Here is a 16450-nt window from a genome sequence, read left to right as displayed (position 1 = left end):
ACATATTTAAAGTATACAGATTGATGAGTTTTTGATAGGTGCCCCCTTGTGGCACTATCACCACAATTAAGATAAACATATTCATCACCACCACCTCCTCAAAAAAAGGGGCAGATTTCAGCTTAGCCTAAATAGTCTATATTTAGGAATTTCTGGGCTTTAATTCCCTTTGAGCTATAACATCCCTTAGTTCTGACACCTTTTTTACTTCAAAGAGTATTTTCTTTTAATAGTGATACAATGATGTTTTCTGAAGTGTGTCCTCATATTCACGTGATCCTCTTATCTATCCTGAGTAAAACCTGTGAAGCTAATAAGAACCTCCAGTGATTTTTTTTTTTTAAATGATGTTTTCCATAGAACCTCTGGCATTCTATTGTATGTAATGATGATCGGATTTCAGAGTTGAGAGTGAGGAACAGATGATTCAAGCCTTCCTCAGACTGTTAGCACTGTTTGCTTTTCAAAAGTTCCATTGGTTCTCTGGGCCGTTTCCCGAATGCTCCTGCTGCACGTTTCCATGTGCAGCAATCGGGGCTGGGCTAACGTGAGAGAGGCAACTTCTACCTCTGGGGCGGCCACATTAGGGGGTTTATTTCTGGAGTCCCAAGTGCAAATTGGAAATAGAATTCCTATAGAAACCAGATTAAGATTGTGCTTAACTAGGCTTTGTGATCCCATTAACACCGTGGCTGAGCTGTGCTCCGCGCCAGCTGTGGACGCTTTTGTGGTTTCTTGGTTCGGTTTTGTTTTGTTTCTGTGGGATGGTTTGGGAGCAGAACCACCTTTTTATATCATTGTTTCTATGGGGAAAATGTGTTCAGTATTCCAAACAGACACACAAATGAACTTTTCAAACACAGCCTGTTCACACTGTCTTGTAATAGCCCTTGACAGAAGGGGTTTGTATTTAAAATAATGTAGTTTGTCTTAGGCTAAGGGCGATAAGTTTCTCCAAATCATAGACTTGCCTGCAAATTACAAGACAAATGTGTTAGGATTGATTGGATATTGAATGAAACTTAGAGGGCAAACATGTTAGCATCGACCTGCTGGGTTTTATTTGGAGTATTACGATGTTTCTTAGAGCATGGGCTGGCGAACTTAACAGCATCTTTCACAGGTCAATAGTGATGTGTCCATGATGATGATGTTCTGTGTTTTAACTGACAGGTTTTCAGGAGGCCTGATATAAGGGTAAGGATATTTGGTTTTCAGCACATGGGCCTCCGCCTTGTGTGTCTCTGTGCTTTATCGGACACTTAGTCTATTTAGTATTCTTTGCCTTCTCACTGGTTTTATGAGTCACTCAGATCAATTCGCTCTGCTGTGTCATAGCTTTCAGTGTTCACTAGAAATGCTTTATTTGTTATGATGTTTTCATATGCGAAAAAGCCAATGTGTGTGAGGGCAGGATGCTAAAATTTGTTTCCACTGTGCAGTACTGACTTTTGTTGTGTTACAGGAATTCTGACCAAGTGGGTATTCATGGCATGGGGTTTATAAGTCTAGGCCTATAGAGTCCTGTTCATTTAACCTTGTTCATCACATAATTCATGCTAGAGTATTTATTAACAAGAAAAACAACAAAGTGGTCAGTTGTCCATCCTGAGTAGGCAATCTAAGATTTCAAGTCTTGATTACAAGATCAAGTAAGATTTCATGTTTGCATGCTGAATCCCAAAAGCAGAAGTGCTAATCTTGAAGATGAATTTAGCAAAATCAGCCCCATTTAGTATTTCTTAAAATACAGACGTAGCTGTTATAGCTAGTGGATTATAGTTTATATTTTCCTCATGATTTTCCTTCCCTTTATTTCAGAATATTCATAAAGCAAGACAAAGATTGGTAATGTGCATGCATTTAAACCTGAGTATCAGATGTTGAAAATTAACCTTGTTCCATTAAATGAAAACAATGTGGATTTTGACAGAATCATTTAGTGACTTTAGTTTTAAACTTTTAAAAATAAGCAGGTTAAATCAAATTCTTGGATTCTAGTCGGTTTATCTTTGTTTAATTTTGTTTTCACCACGTTTTCTTTTGCTCATGGGCATCATTTTCTTTCATTGATTCACATTGTTAACTACTAGTGTTTGGCTTTACACTTGCATGGACTTTTAAATGCTATGTGGGTTTTTTTTTTTTTTTGGTTGTTGTTTGGTCATTCATTCTTCTGTTTTTAAAAGTTTTATCAAAGAATGATTCCATTTTCTTTGTATTAAAAAAATGGAAATTTCAACAAACTGGCTGTGTTTAACAATTTGTCCTGCTCTGAAGGGTAGCAGTACCGTGTACTAAATTCAACCTGATGATAAAGTATAAAAATATTTTAAGTAGCTATTTTATTTTACTGACAAAAATGAAAGGTGGGTCCCATTAAAAGACAGGGAGGTCCAGTAATCAGTCTTTTAGGAAATTGGTAATGATGTCACCTAAACTTGAAACATTAAAAAAAAAAAAGTGTTCTCAACTATGTAAAATCTTTCTCCTCCTACCTTCTCAAATGTAATCCTAGAATTTTGCCTGTCAACAAAGCATTTCTGGGCCAGAAATACTTTCTCTCTTTATAGCAAGGCTTCACATTATATTGAGTGCCACAGGTTCCATCATTTTTAAAGGACACAGACATAAATGATAAATAATAGATATAAAAATATTACAATCTACCACCTCAAAAAATATTGTTTATGGAGCTTGGAGATTCAAGTATTGATTGCAGTTTTATTTTGAAAAGAATGCTACAACTTACGTGGTTTTTCTTCCTCATGTTTATATTAAAAGAAAAGCTAATAAACTCTATTTTAATTTAAAAAAAAAAAAAAAATGAAAGGTGGGGAAGAGTAAATTCTTTTAAAGCTTTGCTACTTATTCACTGATTGCCTTTTAAAGAAATATAGTCCTTGGGATCAAAGTTTCTTGAAGGAAAAATATATTGATGCTAAATTTTAATATTTTCAGCCTCAGAGACTTGATATAACTTTTAAAAGGGGTTATAATTTTGTCATCTTCAATATTCATGCTCATTATACCACAGGCTAAACTAAAAGTCCAAGTTTTTACGGTTTCAAAAACTCATTCTATAAAGAAATTAAGAATAGTAATACATGTAAAGATATTGGAAAATTTAGATAAAGATATGTGATATTTTAGCTATTTTTTGAAGCACGTTGATACTGTAATTAGAAAGATTTAATATGATTTTGAGTCATAAATCACAGTATTTAATTAGCAATAAGCAATAAGTAACAGAGCATTTGTATGTATCTGCATATGTATGACCCCAGCATGTGATATGCACATGTGCATGTGTGGAAATGTTGTTAATTCCAGTGGCATTGACCTCTGGGCAACATAATAGTTCCTTTTAAAAACACATGTCTACGAACCGCCTTTGGATTTTGGCTGGATTTTGGTGGCTGCCTGGTCTCTGTGGTCTGTTTTCTTTTTTATGAGCATGTTATGCATCTGTGATTTTGATTCTTTGCTGTACGCTGCAGTATTGCTTGATTTTAAAAAGACAGTACATTCTGTGTAACCCATGATGTTTGTTGCTTTTCATTTTACACCCCAACACAAACACAGAGTAGATACTCCATTTTAGGCTGAGGATGCTATAGATGGCCTCCATGTTCTTTCCTTAACTCCAAGGGGGAAAATGTTGGGATTTGCAAAACCATGAAAGGTGTGTTACATGCTTACTGTCTCTTTAAGAAAGAACTTCTGTCCTTTCACCTGTCTGTTTGCACGTGTTTCTCTCCCCCCCCCCCTTGCCTTTTCTTGTCCATGCACCTGGTGCTGTGCAGGAGATTCAGGAAGAACACAATGGCTACCCTTCTGAAGCTGAAGCTGATCAGGTGGCAAGTTGTACATGTTCATCTGTTTGTAGTTACAGACCGTGCATTTAGAAGCCATTTCATACTAGATTTCTAGGCAACCAGCAAATGCTTTTTCCACTACAGTAGCACTCTCCTGTCCAAGTTTGGTAGATTCCATTATGACATTATTTGCAAAAATTGGTTTATCCAACATTTTGTCAACCAGAAATTTGTTCATCTCTGCCTCTCAGTTTTCCCAAGTAGATTTACTGATGGGAATAATGAGCCTCAGTCACAACACGATTCTGTAGCGCCTTCACAAAGACTTAGAGGGGCAGATGCACACACTCAGGGTGCTCCTCAAGGGTGCAGACTTTGCTTTATTCAAATTTGCAAGGTCTGTACCCAGCACAGCACCTAGCATGCTGTAGGTGTTTATGGAATGAGTTCCATGTATTTTGTAGAAGAAAAAAAAAATCATTCATCGAGGTTTCTTCAGTACTTACTCTTTGCTCACTACCTCTGGACTCTGGAGACATTTAATGTAGCAGAGTTTTTCCCAAAGCTTATGTAGAAACTGAGTATATGAAACCTCTAGAGGAGCTGCTCCAGGGAAGCATGGCAAACTCCCAGCGCTCAGCTGTCCCTTTGCCCAGCCCACCCTCCTTTGGTGACCTTGGAAGTACCTTGCAGAGGCCCATTTGAAAACCACTGCTTTCGGCAGGCAACTGTTACAGAAACTATCCACCCAGCAGCCTGGGTTCAAGAGGAGAAGGCAGTGGAGAGCCAGCAAGTTGGTGACCTTATGGGTCACCAGCAGAGGTCTGGGCTAAGATCATCAGAGAGAATTCCTCAACCGGGCAACACTTGGAGCAGAGGCCCCAAGAGGGCTGGGTGTATTCACGAGACATATTTTATCCATAAGAACATTCCTCTTTGATGATGTACATGGGTTGGATAAATCAAGGGTCAAATCATGTCCTGTGCAACTTGGAAGTTGCAGTCAAAGCTTAATATAGCACAAGTGTGCGTCCTATCTCCTAACACCGGCTTTTTAGAGGGAATCTACTGTCCTCACAAAACAATGAGGCTTTAAGATCCATTCTCCTCTCGAATTCCTATGCTAAAGCTGAATGTCTTTCCTGTACACAGTGAACTTTTTATAGGGAGATCTGAAGCAGTGGGATCAATGATTTGTTTTATTCTGATAGTTGCCTTTTCATCATGTACAAAGCACGTCCCAGATTTAACTATTTTTAGTGAGAGGTTTGTCTCTATCCCATCAACACGTTTCATGCCTCATATAAATGCACGAATATTTCACGCCAGATTTAACGTGACTGTTAGAAGAGAAACCTTTGATCCCTAGCCTCTATCTTGAGAGTCTTGTACATTCTCAAAATGGTCCAGTCACTGCTGCCTCCCATCAATGGCATCTTATTAGTTAGTCCTGGGTTGAGGACTTGAAAGTGTGTGAAGTGACTTGCTATAAAGTGAATCAGACTTTCCCCCACCTCTTCCAAATTCAGTTGATTAGAACAGCTTGCTTTAGTAAATATATTTAAAAATAACCTATTCCCATTTATTTTTGAATATCAGTTAACGATTTTAAGTGTATATGATAATATTTAGCCATTAAAATAAGCTTTAAAAGTGTAACATTTGAAGTTATTTAAAACTTGAATATTGATTAAAATTGCTTTCTCACTTTGTAACTATATTATAAAATCAGTCACTAGGTTAGGCAATAAATTAAAGAAAGCAGACTTTCAAAATAAGGCTTCTGTGAAGATTGGTGATTTTTAGTGTTTCTAAAACTGGACATTGAAAAGTATAAATATTGGTTTATGCTTTATTGTGTCAAAGCTGTATTTCCAAAACAGGTATGAGTATAAATGTATCCACAAACATTCTCTGTGTCCCCTTTAACAGTTTTCTGCATCCCTAAAAATGTTGGTTGAGAAGTGTCTTAAAAACCAATCTGGACTAAAAGTTTAAACTGAGTAAAATTGCTTGGAGGTGATGATGAACACTAGGAGGAGGAGGAACTGTGTCATTTTGTGCCCTCCCCAAACAAATATCATTTGATCAACATTTAGCATTGAATTTGCTCTTTATATTTTGACATTTTCCCTTCTTATTTTATAAAATTGGATGAACCTACTATATATAGTGTTTTTAAGTGGTCCTTTAAGACCCTTTATAAAATATATTGAAGTATTCTTATAACTTGGAGAAGGAAATGGCAATCCACTCCAGTACTATTGCCTGGAAAATCCCATGGACAGAGGAGCCTGGTAGGCTACAGTCTCTGGGGTCGCAAAGAGTCGGACACGACTGAGCGACTTCACTTACTTACTCTTATAACTGTGAAAAATAATTATTTTGAATTTTCAATAATTTTGACTAGAATTATAAAAGATACCAGTTTTAGTATTTTGCTTCATAAAATTATGTTGAAAACTTAGGACTATCTACTCTGTTTTCTGCCCAACACTAGTGGCCTCCTGATGTTAACAGGTACTTTTTGGAGAAAGCAGCCCCTGATGGACGAGGTAGGGGAAATGCAGCATACTCTAGCGCCCTCTGGCGGATTCGGCCTGCATTAACATGCTAAAGATTTGTCTCACTAAAAAAAAAAAAAAAAAAAAAAGAACCCAGCTAAACTTGTTTCCTTTAACCCAGCATTTCCCAAACTTTTCCAAATAAGTCCTGTTTGCATCTCTTGGGAATTTAGTGCTCTATGAAACACAGCTTGGGAATTGCTGAGGTTTTGAAAACCTTACTCTTATTCATGACACATTATGTCAGAGATGCCCGGAGAAAGTGATCAGTTTTCTTGGCAGTATCTGACAAGGTGGCAGTACCTTGGAATAGGCACGAAGTTCAGGCTGTGGTCCCTAGATTTGTAGTTCAAGAACACCATTTTCTCAGCTCCCCTGAGTTATCTGGTGCTATCCAACCAGGCTTGCCAGAGACTGGCTCTGTTGGTTCATAGTGCCAATCTGGACATTTAGAAATGTGGGCATGTATCCTTCCAGCCATCCAAGACATCCTTTTCCTGGTGATATTGTAACAGGAAGCCTGAGACCTCTTTAGGAATTTGCTCGGTAAGCGTGGAAGCAGCAGTGTGAACTGACTGGGGAGAAAAGCCTGATGAACAACACAGCCTGCTCCACAGGAGTGGATGAAATGCTCTTGTCTGCCAGATGAGGGCGCACTCTCGTGGCCTGTATACACACTGACAAGCATGCTCGCCTGTCCTCCCTCCTGCGCGTTGTGCAGCTGCAGGAAGCTGGGTTGGAGTAGGGAAGCTTTCTTATTTTATAAAATAAGGCTTTATAAAGTAGGGCTTTCCTTAGTAATAGACCCTCCCTGCTTTCTTAAATTAGACTTTGGGGTTTCCCACACACTCTCATAGCTGAGCCATTTCTACAGCTGCTTAAGCATCTGCATCTAATGATTTTATTTGTACTAGTTTCACGCTCAGAAGGTAACCTTTTTTGACCTTACTTCCAAATTCTGGAGGCACCTTGTAATAGCTGTCTGTGTAGTGATTACAGTATCTATCTGTCATGTCAAACCATCTCTGTATTAATGCTTTCTAACTGTGAACTTTAAGTATGTGTAACAATTTGTTCGACTATGCAGCATGGTGTCCTGTGATGCAGAGCTTTGAAATTGTCTTGTAAGGGGAGGGGGGCATACATTTTGCACGCTTCTGTAGCCTCGTAGCAAGAGCACAGAGCACTACCATTCTTCCCAGGTCTACAGATGGAAAGGGAGATTTACTCATGTTTGGTTTCTTGCCAGGCTCTAAGGGATGGAAATAAGCTGGCACAGATGGAAGAAGCGCCACTTTTACCAGGAGAATCCATCAAGGCCATTGGTAAGTTTAACGAGTACATTTTGCTTATGGAGATCCGTAAAATGACATGGCACATTACTCGTAAGCACAGGTGATGTATGTGCTGGAGATCAGCCAGATCCATTTAATTTGGGGACAAATGGATGAGACCTTGTCCTTCTTCATGTCATCATGACCCTAAGAGACAAGGGCCTATAGAGGATCCCTTGAAGCTCCAAGCGAGTCTTGGGTGGCAGTACCAACTTTGCCCCATGAACTGAGGCAGGTGAGACTCTCACGGTGATGTCAGTTTGATGATTTGTTGGAAGCCTTCACTAGAAGGAAAAGGTCCTGAAGGATGATCCACATCATACTTTCAATGGCAATTTAGAGAACTTGGCAAAGAAATTTTAGTGGCTTTTAAGAGTCCAGAAAGTACAATTTTAGTGCAGGAAAAGGGCATGTGTGCCCACCCTGGTTTATAAGGGCAGAGGCCTGCAGTGGATGGCTAGGCATTTCAGCTGGCAGTCCACTGTGCCAGGCTGGGTGGGAGGGCAGCCAGCTGGGACCACTTCACCTCACGATTGCCAGGGTTAGGGTTGACAGCCTGGTTTGTGAGGCTCGGTGTCGCCTTCTTCCCTCCTGGCTCCCTCCCAAAGGCACGTGGCCAGTCCTGGAGCATGGTCATGTTGTGTTTGAGTAGCTGGGCTCTCCTGCCAGGACCTTCACACACATTATTCCTCTGTGATAGCCTACTCTTGGCTCTGGGCTCTGTTCATCCCAACCTGAGTTTTGAAACGGTTTCTCTCTTGGGCTTCAGGAACTTCATCCACTCCTGGTGCTCCACCGGCCTCTCTGGCCTTTCGTCCTCTGGGAGCGTTTCTAGCCCTGCATCTGTGTTGTTTTGGGAATGATGGGACTAAAATGCAGAGTTAATTCTGTTATGCCTCTCCTACTCCAGACAAACAGACTACACAGATTTAAAGTGAATGTGAAGAGTTTTGACACGTTTATACACCTGGGAAAGCACCATCACAGTCAAGATAATGAACATACTTATTACCTCCCAGAAGTTTCCTTAGGGCCCTTTATAATCCCTCTCACCCATGCCTTCTTCCCCTTTCCCAAGCTCTAGAGGGTTGTTGATATTTTCTAGAGTTTTATAGAAATGGCATCATTGAGTATGTCTTTATGTCTGCTTATCTCATTCTGCTTAATTATTGTGATATTCACCCATATTGTGAGTGCTGTGGTCAGCAGTCATTCCTTTTCATTGCTGAGTCGTATTCCATTGTGTGGATACATCACAGCATGCTGATCTGTTCACCTATTGACAGACACTTGGGTTGTTTCTGTTGTTTGGCTATTACAAATAATACTGCCATGAACTCTGATGAACAGGTCATCTCTGGCCTCGTGTCCCATCGTCCTCATGCACCCTTGGACCCAGCCACACTAACTAACCTCTGGCAACTTGTTGACCTCTCCTCCCTTCCCCTTCCCCAGCCTCCCTGCTGAATTAAGTCATTCCTTTACTGACCTCTTATCACATCAAGTCCACATGGTTCTGATAGCATTTATCAGGCTCTGTGGTGATTTTCTGTGTAGTATCCCTCAGGGGTTGGTTAGTTACCTGGTGAGTAGTAAGGAATCTTGTCATTTATACCTAGAATCCCAACAATAGAGCCACTCAGTACATAATGAGTTTTATAAAAGTTTAATATAAGTATTTTGAGAATTTGGCTGAATGACAGCTTTAGTGCTGTTATTTATCCCCTCAGATTCATCAGTAACTGTGTCCATTCTTGAGCTTTCAGTGGAATGGTACTTTTAGTGGAATAGCACTTTGGGAACATTGGGAAGATGTGGTATCTTTGTGACTGGTGTGAGCTTCCCAACGTTCATAGGAGTCATATGTGTTGTTGATTTTGATATAAAGGATGTTGATATTGATATAAACATTAAGAAATATGGAAGCTGATGAAGAATTTGAAGCAAAGAACTCTTTCCCCACTTCATTGACATGGTTTTGGTTTTTGCCATCTGTAAAGCAGTTTTTTTGGAGATGCTTCGGGGGACAGTGTTTAGCTTTAGTTAGTTTTCATTAGTAGTGATTTATGAAATGTAGCCCAGGATCTTCAGAGTTTAATTAATATGTTTTTGAATGTGATTAATTTATCACTCAGGGAAAATGTGAACTCTTTGGAAAGAAATGACAAAATGTAACTTATTATGAGGCTCTTTACTTAAAACCTCATTAAGTAGCAAATCAGACTTTTGTTTTAAAAATGGAATTTTGTTAGAAGATTATCCATCTATGCCTTTGTTTAAGGTAATGAAAAAATTTAATTTCCTAGAAAACTAGAATCACATATTTGTGGAAACTCATGTTAAGATTTATTGAAACACAAGCCAATGGCACTAGATGCTATTTTGGGTTTTTTCTTTCAGTGAAAGATGTCATGTATATCTGCCCATTTGTGGGAGCAGTGACTGGCACGCTGACAGTGACGGACTTTAAGATGTACTTCAAGAATGTAGAGAGAGTGAGTATTTAAAAATCAGTTTTATTTTTTACAATGCTGCAGAAGAAAGCACATAATGAAGATAGTAAAAAGTATCCTGAAATCTTACCACTCTGAGAGGAACTGAGAGTCAGTTTTAAAATGTGCCCATTTTAAGATGTGCAAGCAGATTTTGTATGTTGGGGAAAAAAAGGCCATTAAAGTAACACTTTCACGGGGGTGGGGGGTGGGGTTTAATTATACTCTTGACATCTACATCACCAAGCAGGTGATAAACCAGACCTTAGTGTCTTAGCCAGAACCGAGACGAAAATCAAAGTAATAAGCAAACATGTTTTTAGCCAGTGAAGACTTGAATTGGAAAACTCTGTTGACTGACACTGATTGGCATTCATGTTCATCTGTGAACCCAGGACCCACATTTCGTCCTCGAAGTCCCCCTGGGAGTGATCAGCAGAGTTGAGAAGATTGGAGCACAAAGCCATGGAGACAACTCTTGTGGCATAGAGATTGTGTGCAAGGTACTGTGCTGACGGAGAGAAACTGAGATGGGGCGGCCAGCTGGAACATCCTTGGGCTCTTGGATAGTAAGAATAATTTGGACGTTAGTCGCTCAGATGTCTTCAGGACACAAACCTCTTCAACCTTTCATCAACCAATTCAGACCATTATATAAGCTGTTGAAGTAAACTGCTTCTTTTTTTTTAATTTTTATTTTATTTTTAAACTTTACAATATTGTATTAGTTTTGCCAAATATCAATATGAATCCCCCACAGGTATACCCGCGTTCCCCATCCTGAACCCTCCTCCCTCCTCCCTCCCCTACCCTCCCTCTGGGTCGTCCCAGTGCACCAGCCCCAAGCATCCAGTACTGTGCATCGAACCTGGACTGGTGACTCGTTTCATACATGATATTATACATGTTTCAATGCTATTCTCCCAAATCTCCCCACCCTCTCCCTCTCCCTCTCCCACAGAGTCCATAAGACTGATCTATACATCGGTGTCTCTTTTGCTGTCTCGTACACAGGGTTATTGTTACCATCTTTCTAAATTCCATATATATGTGTTAGTATACTGTACTGGTGTTTTTCTTTCTGGCTTACTTCACTCTGTATAATAAGTTCCAGTTTCATCCATCTCATTAGAACTGATTCAAATGTATTCTTTTTAATGGCTGAGTAATACTCCATTGTGTATATGTACCACAGCTTTCTTATCCATTCATCTGCTGATGGACATCTAGGTTGCTTCCATGTCCTGGCTATTATAAACAGTGCTGCGATGAACATTGGGGTACACGTGTCTCTTTCCCTTCTGGTTTCCTCAGTGTGTATGCCCAGCAGTGGGATTGCTGGATCATAAGGCAGTTCTATTTCCAGTTTTTTAAGGAATCTCCACACTGTTCTCCATAGTGGCTGTACTAGTTTGCATTCCCACCAACAGTGTAAGAGAGTTCCCTTTTCTCCACACCCTCTCCAGCATTTATTGCTTGTAGACTTTTGGATCGCAGCCATTCTGACTGGCGTGAAATGGTACCTCATAGTGGTTTTGATTTGCATTTCTCTGATAATGAGTGATGTTGAGCATCTTTTCATGTGTTTCTTAGCCATCTGTATGTCTTCTTTGGAGAAATGTCTATTTAGTTCTTTGGCCCATTTTTTGATTGGGTTATTTATTTTACAAGCAACTCCTACAGCTCAACTCCAGAAAAATAAACTGCTTCTTTTCTGTTGAAGTGTTCCAATTAACATGGACCTGTAACCTAGGTGGTGACATGATTTGTTACATTTCAGAGAAATCCAGTGGAAAGCAGAGATCAGTATTTTTTTTTTGCAATTTGTCATTATAAGACTAGTTTTCAGTCAGAGACTTCCTAAAGGGACAGTGGGCATGTGTGTGCTCAGTTGCTCAGTCATGTCCTACTCTTTGCGACCCCATGGACTGTATCTCGCCAGGCTCCTCTGTCCATGGGATTTTCCAGGCAACAATACTGGAATGGGTTGCCAGTTCCTCCTCCAGGGGATCTTCCTGACCCAGGGACCAAACCCGCATCTCCTGTGTCTCCTTCATTGGCAGGTGGATTCTTTACTACTGAGCTACCCAGGAATCCCTAAAGGGACAACAATATTCATAAATTCTGTGCTTAAAAACACAGTTGAGTTTCTTGTTGGAATTTGTACCTGAGCCATGCTTAATTTTGATTTTGTCCTTTTCCTCCAATGGATTAAGTAAAATTTGTGTGACAGCTTTGGTGAGGACTAATCATTAAAGATGAACATGAATTTGAGCCAACTCTGGGTGATGGAGGACAGAGGAGCCTGGCATGCTGCAGTCCATGGGGTTGCAAAGAGTAGGATACAACTGAGCAAATGAGCAACTGAACAACGACAAAGTCATTTAAGAAACATCTTAACTTATACTTTGTTCCAATGACTTTGCCTTGTGGAATACAGTTCACTAACAACCTCACCTAAAATACCAGGCAAGAGATCCTGCCTGCAGCACCATCCAGGTCCCTTCCCAGTTTGGGGTTTGGATTAGATTCCTGCCAGTCTGTCTGCCTCCATCATATCTCTGAATGAAGCTCTTGCTGGTTGGCCCTAGACTGCAGTTGAGCCCATGTTTTCAAATAAGCCTTTACTATGCCGGCTCAGAAATCTGCTGGCTTCGTAGCATCCCTCGAGCAACACGTGGCTGTCCTCTCCTTGGGTCCATGGTGGCAGTCCTGATTCTCCAGGATTCTCCGCAGGCAGAGCAGTGGGAATCCTTTGCAGAACTTAAAGCCGAGGGTGGGGTAGGTGAGTCAATTCTGTAATTGTGGAACAGGTCATTTCCCTACTGAGAACTCTTCAGTAGCTGCCCGTTACCCTTGGGCTAGAGGGAAAACACGGAGAACCCGTGGTGTGAACGGGCTTGCTTTCCTTGGCAGCTCCCACTCCAGCCCGCCTCCCCTTGTTCTTGCCATCCCATTCCTATAGTTGCTCCCACCCGCCTTGGACCCCGCCAACCCTTGCCACACTCAGACTCCTGGGGCTTCACACATGCTCTGTCTTTGCTGGCAATGCCTTTGCCTCTGAGCTGCTGCTGCTGCTAAGTCGCTTCAGTCGTGTCTGACTCTGTGCGACCCCATAGACGGCAGCCCACCAGGCTCCCCCGTCCCTGGGAATCTCCAGGCAGGAACACTGGAGTGGGTTGCCATTTCCTTCTCCAATGCATGAAAGTGAAAAGGGAAATTGAAGTTGCTCAGTCGTGTTCGACTCTTCGCGACTCCATGGACTGCAGCCTACCAGGCTCCTCCATCCATGGGATTTTCCAGGCAAGAGTACTGGAGTGGGGTGCCATCGCCTTCTCCCTCTGAGCTGAGCAATCCTAAATAGTAAGTCAGCTCAGTCAGCAACTGGGGAGCACGTGTGTAGCCAGAGTAGCTTGGCGGGATGGCACAGCAGGAAGTTATGTCACTTAGGCAGGTGTCCTGTAGCTGCTTTCCTACGATATTTGTGTGTGTGTGTGTGGTCAAGGCGAGCCTTTGTGAAAAGCAGTTTTAAAATGTTCTTCAGTGTAGAATTGCCAGGACCATGCTTAAACAGCTGATACGCAATTCAAAAAGTACAAAAACTGTGTAGCAAAAAGTGTTTCTCTCCAGCCACCCTGATCCACTCTGCAGGCACCCACTGGCACTGGTTTCCATAGATGGCCTCTGCATACAAGCCTGTGTCTGAAAATGTGAATGGTCGTGTGTTACACTCATTGTTCTGCACCTTTCTTACCCCCCTCAACTATTATCTTGGAATTCCTTGCTAGCAGTACCTAATGAGCCACTTTTTGTTTTCATTAGCTCTGTAGTGTGCCATCAGTGGTACTGTAGTTCATTGACCCAGCCCTTATTTATTGATGGGCATTTAGGTTATTTCCATTCTTTCACTGTTACAAATAATACCACAGCAATACCTTCCTCACTTCCCCAATTGCTTTTGCTTTAATTTGTTTGTGGTCATATTTATTTTTGAATTCCGTGTAAGACTAAAGAATGAGATTCTTGTGTTTTAACGGAGAGTGTAGGCTTAGAAAGGTCAGGGGGTAGTGCTCAAGGCAGTCCTGGGAAGACATTGTACCCTTTGAGCCACCTTGTCGGCCTTGCTTCTGACAACTTCCACTTGGGCTTCAGGCTGACAGGTTGTGTGGCAGGGGGCTTTCAGATACTCATCTTGAGAAGCAACATTGTAATTTCTGTAAGGAAGTCCCTGAGAGTCACCGTCTCTACATGACACAGAATCCTTGCTCTGAGTTCAGAGGAGAAACCTCTGTTGCATTTCTATTGATGGATGGTGCGAATTCCATAATTGACTCTTTGAGCAGCTTAAGCCAGAACTGAGTTTATGGCACACCTTTAGCACAGAAGGGCACACCACTTGATGTACCACTTTTATGTATTAACCTTACTCCTGGTTCCATCTGATGAGTTTTCCCCTCTAACACCTCCCCTTTGTTCCATTTTCCTCAATTTATTATCTTGTTGGAGGTGTTTTGTGAATTGCCTTTTGTTAGTTGGAGTAAAATGGAGTCCAGTCACCACTCGGTGTCTACCAGGGACTAGTTACAGGACACCCCCTCGCCAGCAAATACCAACATCTGGAGACATGAATGCCCAAATGTAAAATGGCATCATATTTGTATACAGTCTCTGCACATCCTCCTGTGTACTTTAGACCATCTCTACATCATTTTAAATACCTAGTGCTATGTCAGTGCTATGTAAATAGTTGCTTGACAAATTGTGTGTTTTGGAACTTTTTTCCCCAATGTTTTTAATCCATGCTTGGGTGAATTTGCGGGTATGGAGTGTGCAGATATGGAGGGCCAACTATGTTTTGTGAGAAATGAATAAAAATATTTTGTCTCTTCATACCATGGGGTCTACCTCATAGGTACTCAATACATGTTGAATAAATGAATTTTGCTAATTGTTTGACAGGATATGAGGAACTTGCGACTTGCTTATAAACAGGAAGAACAGAGTAAACTCGGGATATTTGAAAACCTCAACAAACATGCATTTCCTCTTTCCAATGGGCAGGTAAGTACATGGAAATAACCTTCTTTTTGTGTGGGTCTGAATGCCTTCGTGGCAGTCTAAAAATGTCATGTTTAGTTATTCTTTCTTCCAGAGGTTTCCTTTATCTCTTTTCTCTCTGTTGGTAACTAACATTGAGTACTTAAAGTGTGTCAGTTCTGTGTAATGATGAAGAAAACTTCAAATTTGTTGTTTTACAAAATTTTATAGATTAAAGTAGGACTCAATACATTCAGCTCATACCTGAATGAAAAGCTTTAGTAGTGTGCCTGTGACAGCGCAAAGATGCTAACATGTCTATTTTGTGCTTTTGTATCCAGACACTCTTTGCCTTCAACTATAAAGAAAAATTTCCAGTGAATGGATGGAAAGTTTATGATCCAGTATCTGAATATAAAAGACAGGTAAAGTGTGCTGCTTATCAATTGGAAAATAATAGGTTGAGCATCTTTTTCCTAAAAGGGTAGAAATGTAGTGGAGAAGGAACCTTTTACAACAAGTTGTCCATGGGCGTAACTCACCTAGTCTGTCAGTTCTTCAGCTCTGGATGCCCATTCTCCTTGCACCACACCTTCAGCTGTGCCACTGTTTGTTCTTCCTTTTTTCAGAGGGCAAATGGAGTACCAGGATGAGGGGGAGGGGTTACAAAGAAACCAGCCAGATGGTTTTTATTAGATATTCTGATAGTAAGTTGATTAGTAAGGATAAAGCAATGGCTTAAATTAGATTATGAGTAAAAGACGTGGCTATGTCAGTCCGATGGCATTTCTCTGCCTAGAAGTTCTTCAGTGCATTGTTAGTTTGAAGATATTCCAATGAGACATTATTTTCATGACATTTACTCTTGGTCTGCACCTTAGTTTTGGTACAGTGACTTTATATTCCTTTAGACATTTTAAAGAAGTTTCTGTTCCTCTAAAGGACTTCTGTGGGTACTTTTAAAGAACACTATGCTCACTTGTTATAAAAAACATGACAAGAAATACATAGGACTGGAATTCAAGTATATAATTTGCATGTTTTAGTATGTTTGGAAATCATGCTTCATTAGATTTTTTAAAAAATGAATTAGGTAGGCCATGGCTTATATAAAATAAATGTATATTTAATCTTTTAAGCAGTAATGAAAAATGAATTACAAATGGATTTTACTAGAAAATAATTGGATGTGGTTCATGCTTAGT

General features: G+C 40.5%; 1 protein-coding gene across 8 annotated transcripts in view; it reads left to right on the top strand.

Moving 5' to 3' along the window:
* Positions 1-16450, top strand: part of MTMR1 (myotubularin related protein 1) — a 61465-nt gene that overhangs the window by 16216 nt on the left and 28799 nt on the right. For 2 of the 8 annotated variants that reach the window (XM_027534591.1, XM_027534597.1), the window contains exons 3-9: positions 1174-1197; positions 3807-3857; positions 7632-7707; positions 10117-10211; positions 10604-10711; positions 15168-15269; positions 15587-15670. In XM_027534591.1, coding sequence (XP_027390392.1) covers positions 1174-1197; positions 3807-3857; positions 7632-7707; positions 10117-10211; positions 10604-10711; positions 15168-15269; positions 15587-15670 — 540 coding nt within the window. Of the gene's footprint in view, positions 1-1173; positions 1198-1821; positions 1849-3806; positions 3858-7631; positions 7708-10116; positions 10212-10603; positions 10712-15167; positions 15270-15586; positions 15671-16450 lie in introns of all 8 variants that reach the window. The other 6 variants (XM_027534596.1, XM_027534598.1, XM_027534592.1 and 3 more) reach the window with 5 other exon arrangements.

The sequence above is a fragment of the Bos indicus x Bos taurus genome, chromosome X, assembly GCF_003369695.1.
Source record: "Bos indicus x Bos taurus breed Angus x Brahman F1 hybrid chromosome X, Bos_hybrid_MaternalHap_v2.0, whole genome shotgun sequence".
Lineage (NCBI taxonomy): Eukaryota > Metazoa > Chordata > Mammalia > Artiodactyla > Bovidae > Bos > Bos indicus x Bos taurus.
This window is presented reverse-complemented; position numbering and strand designations above follow the sequence as displayed.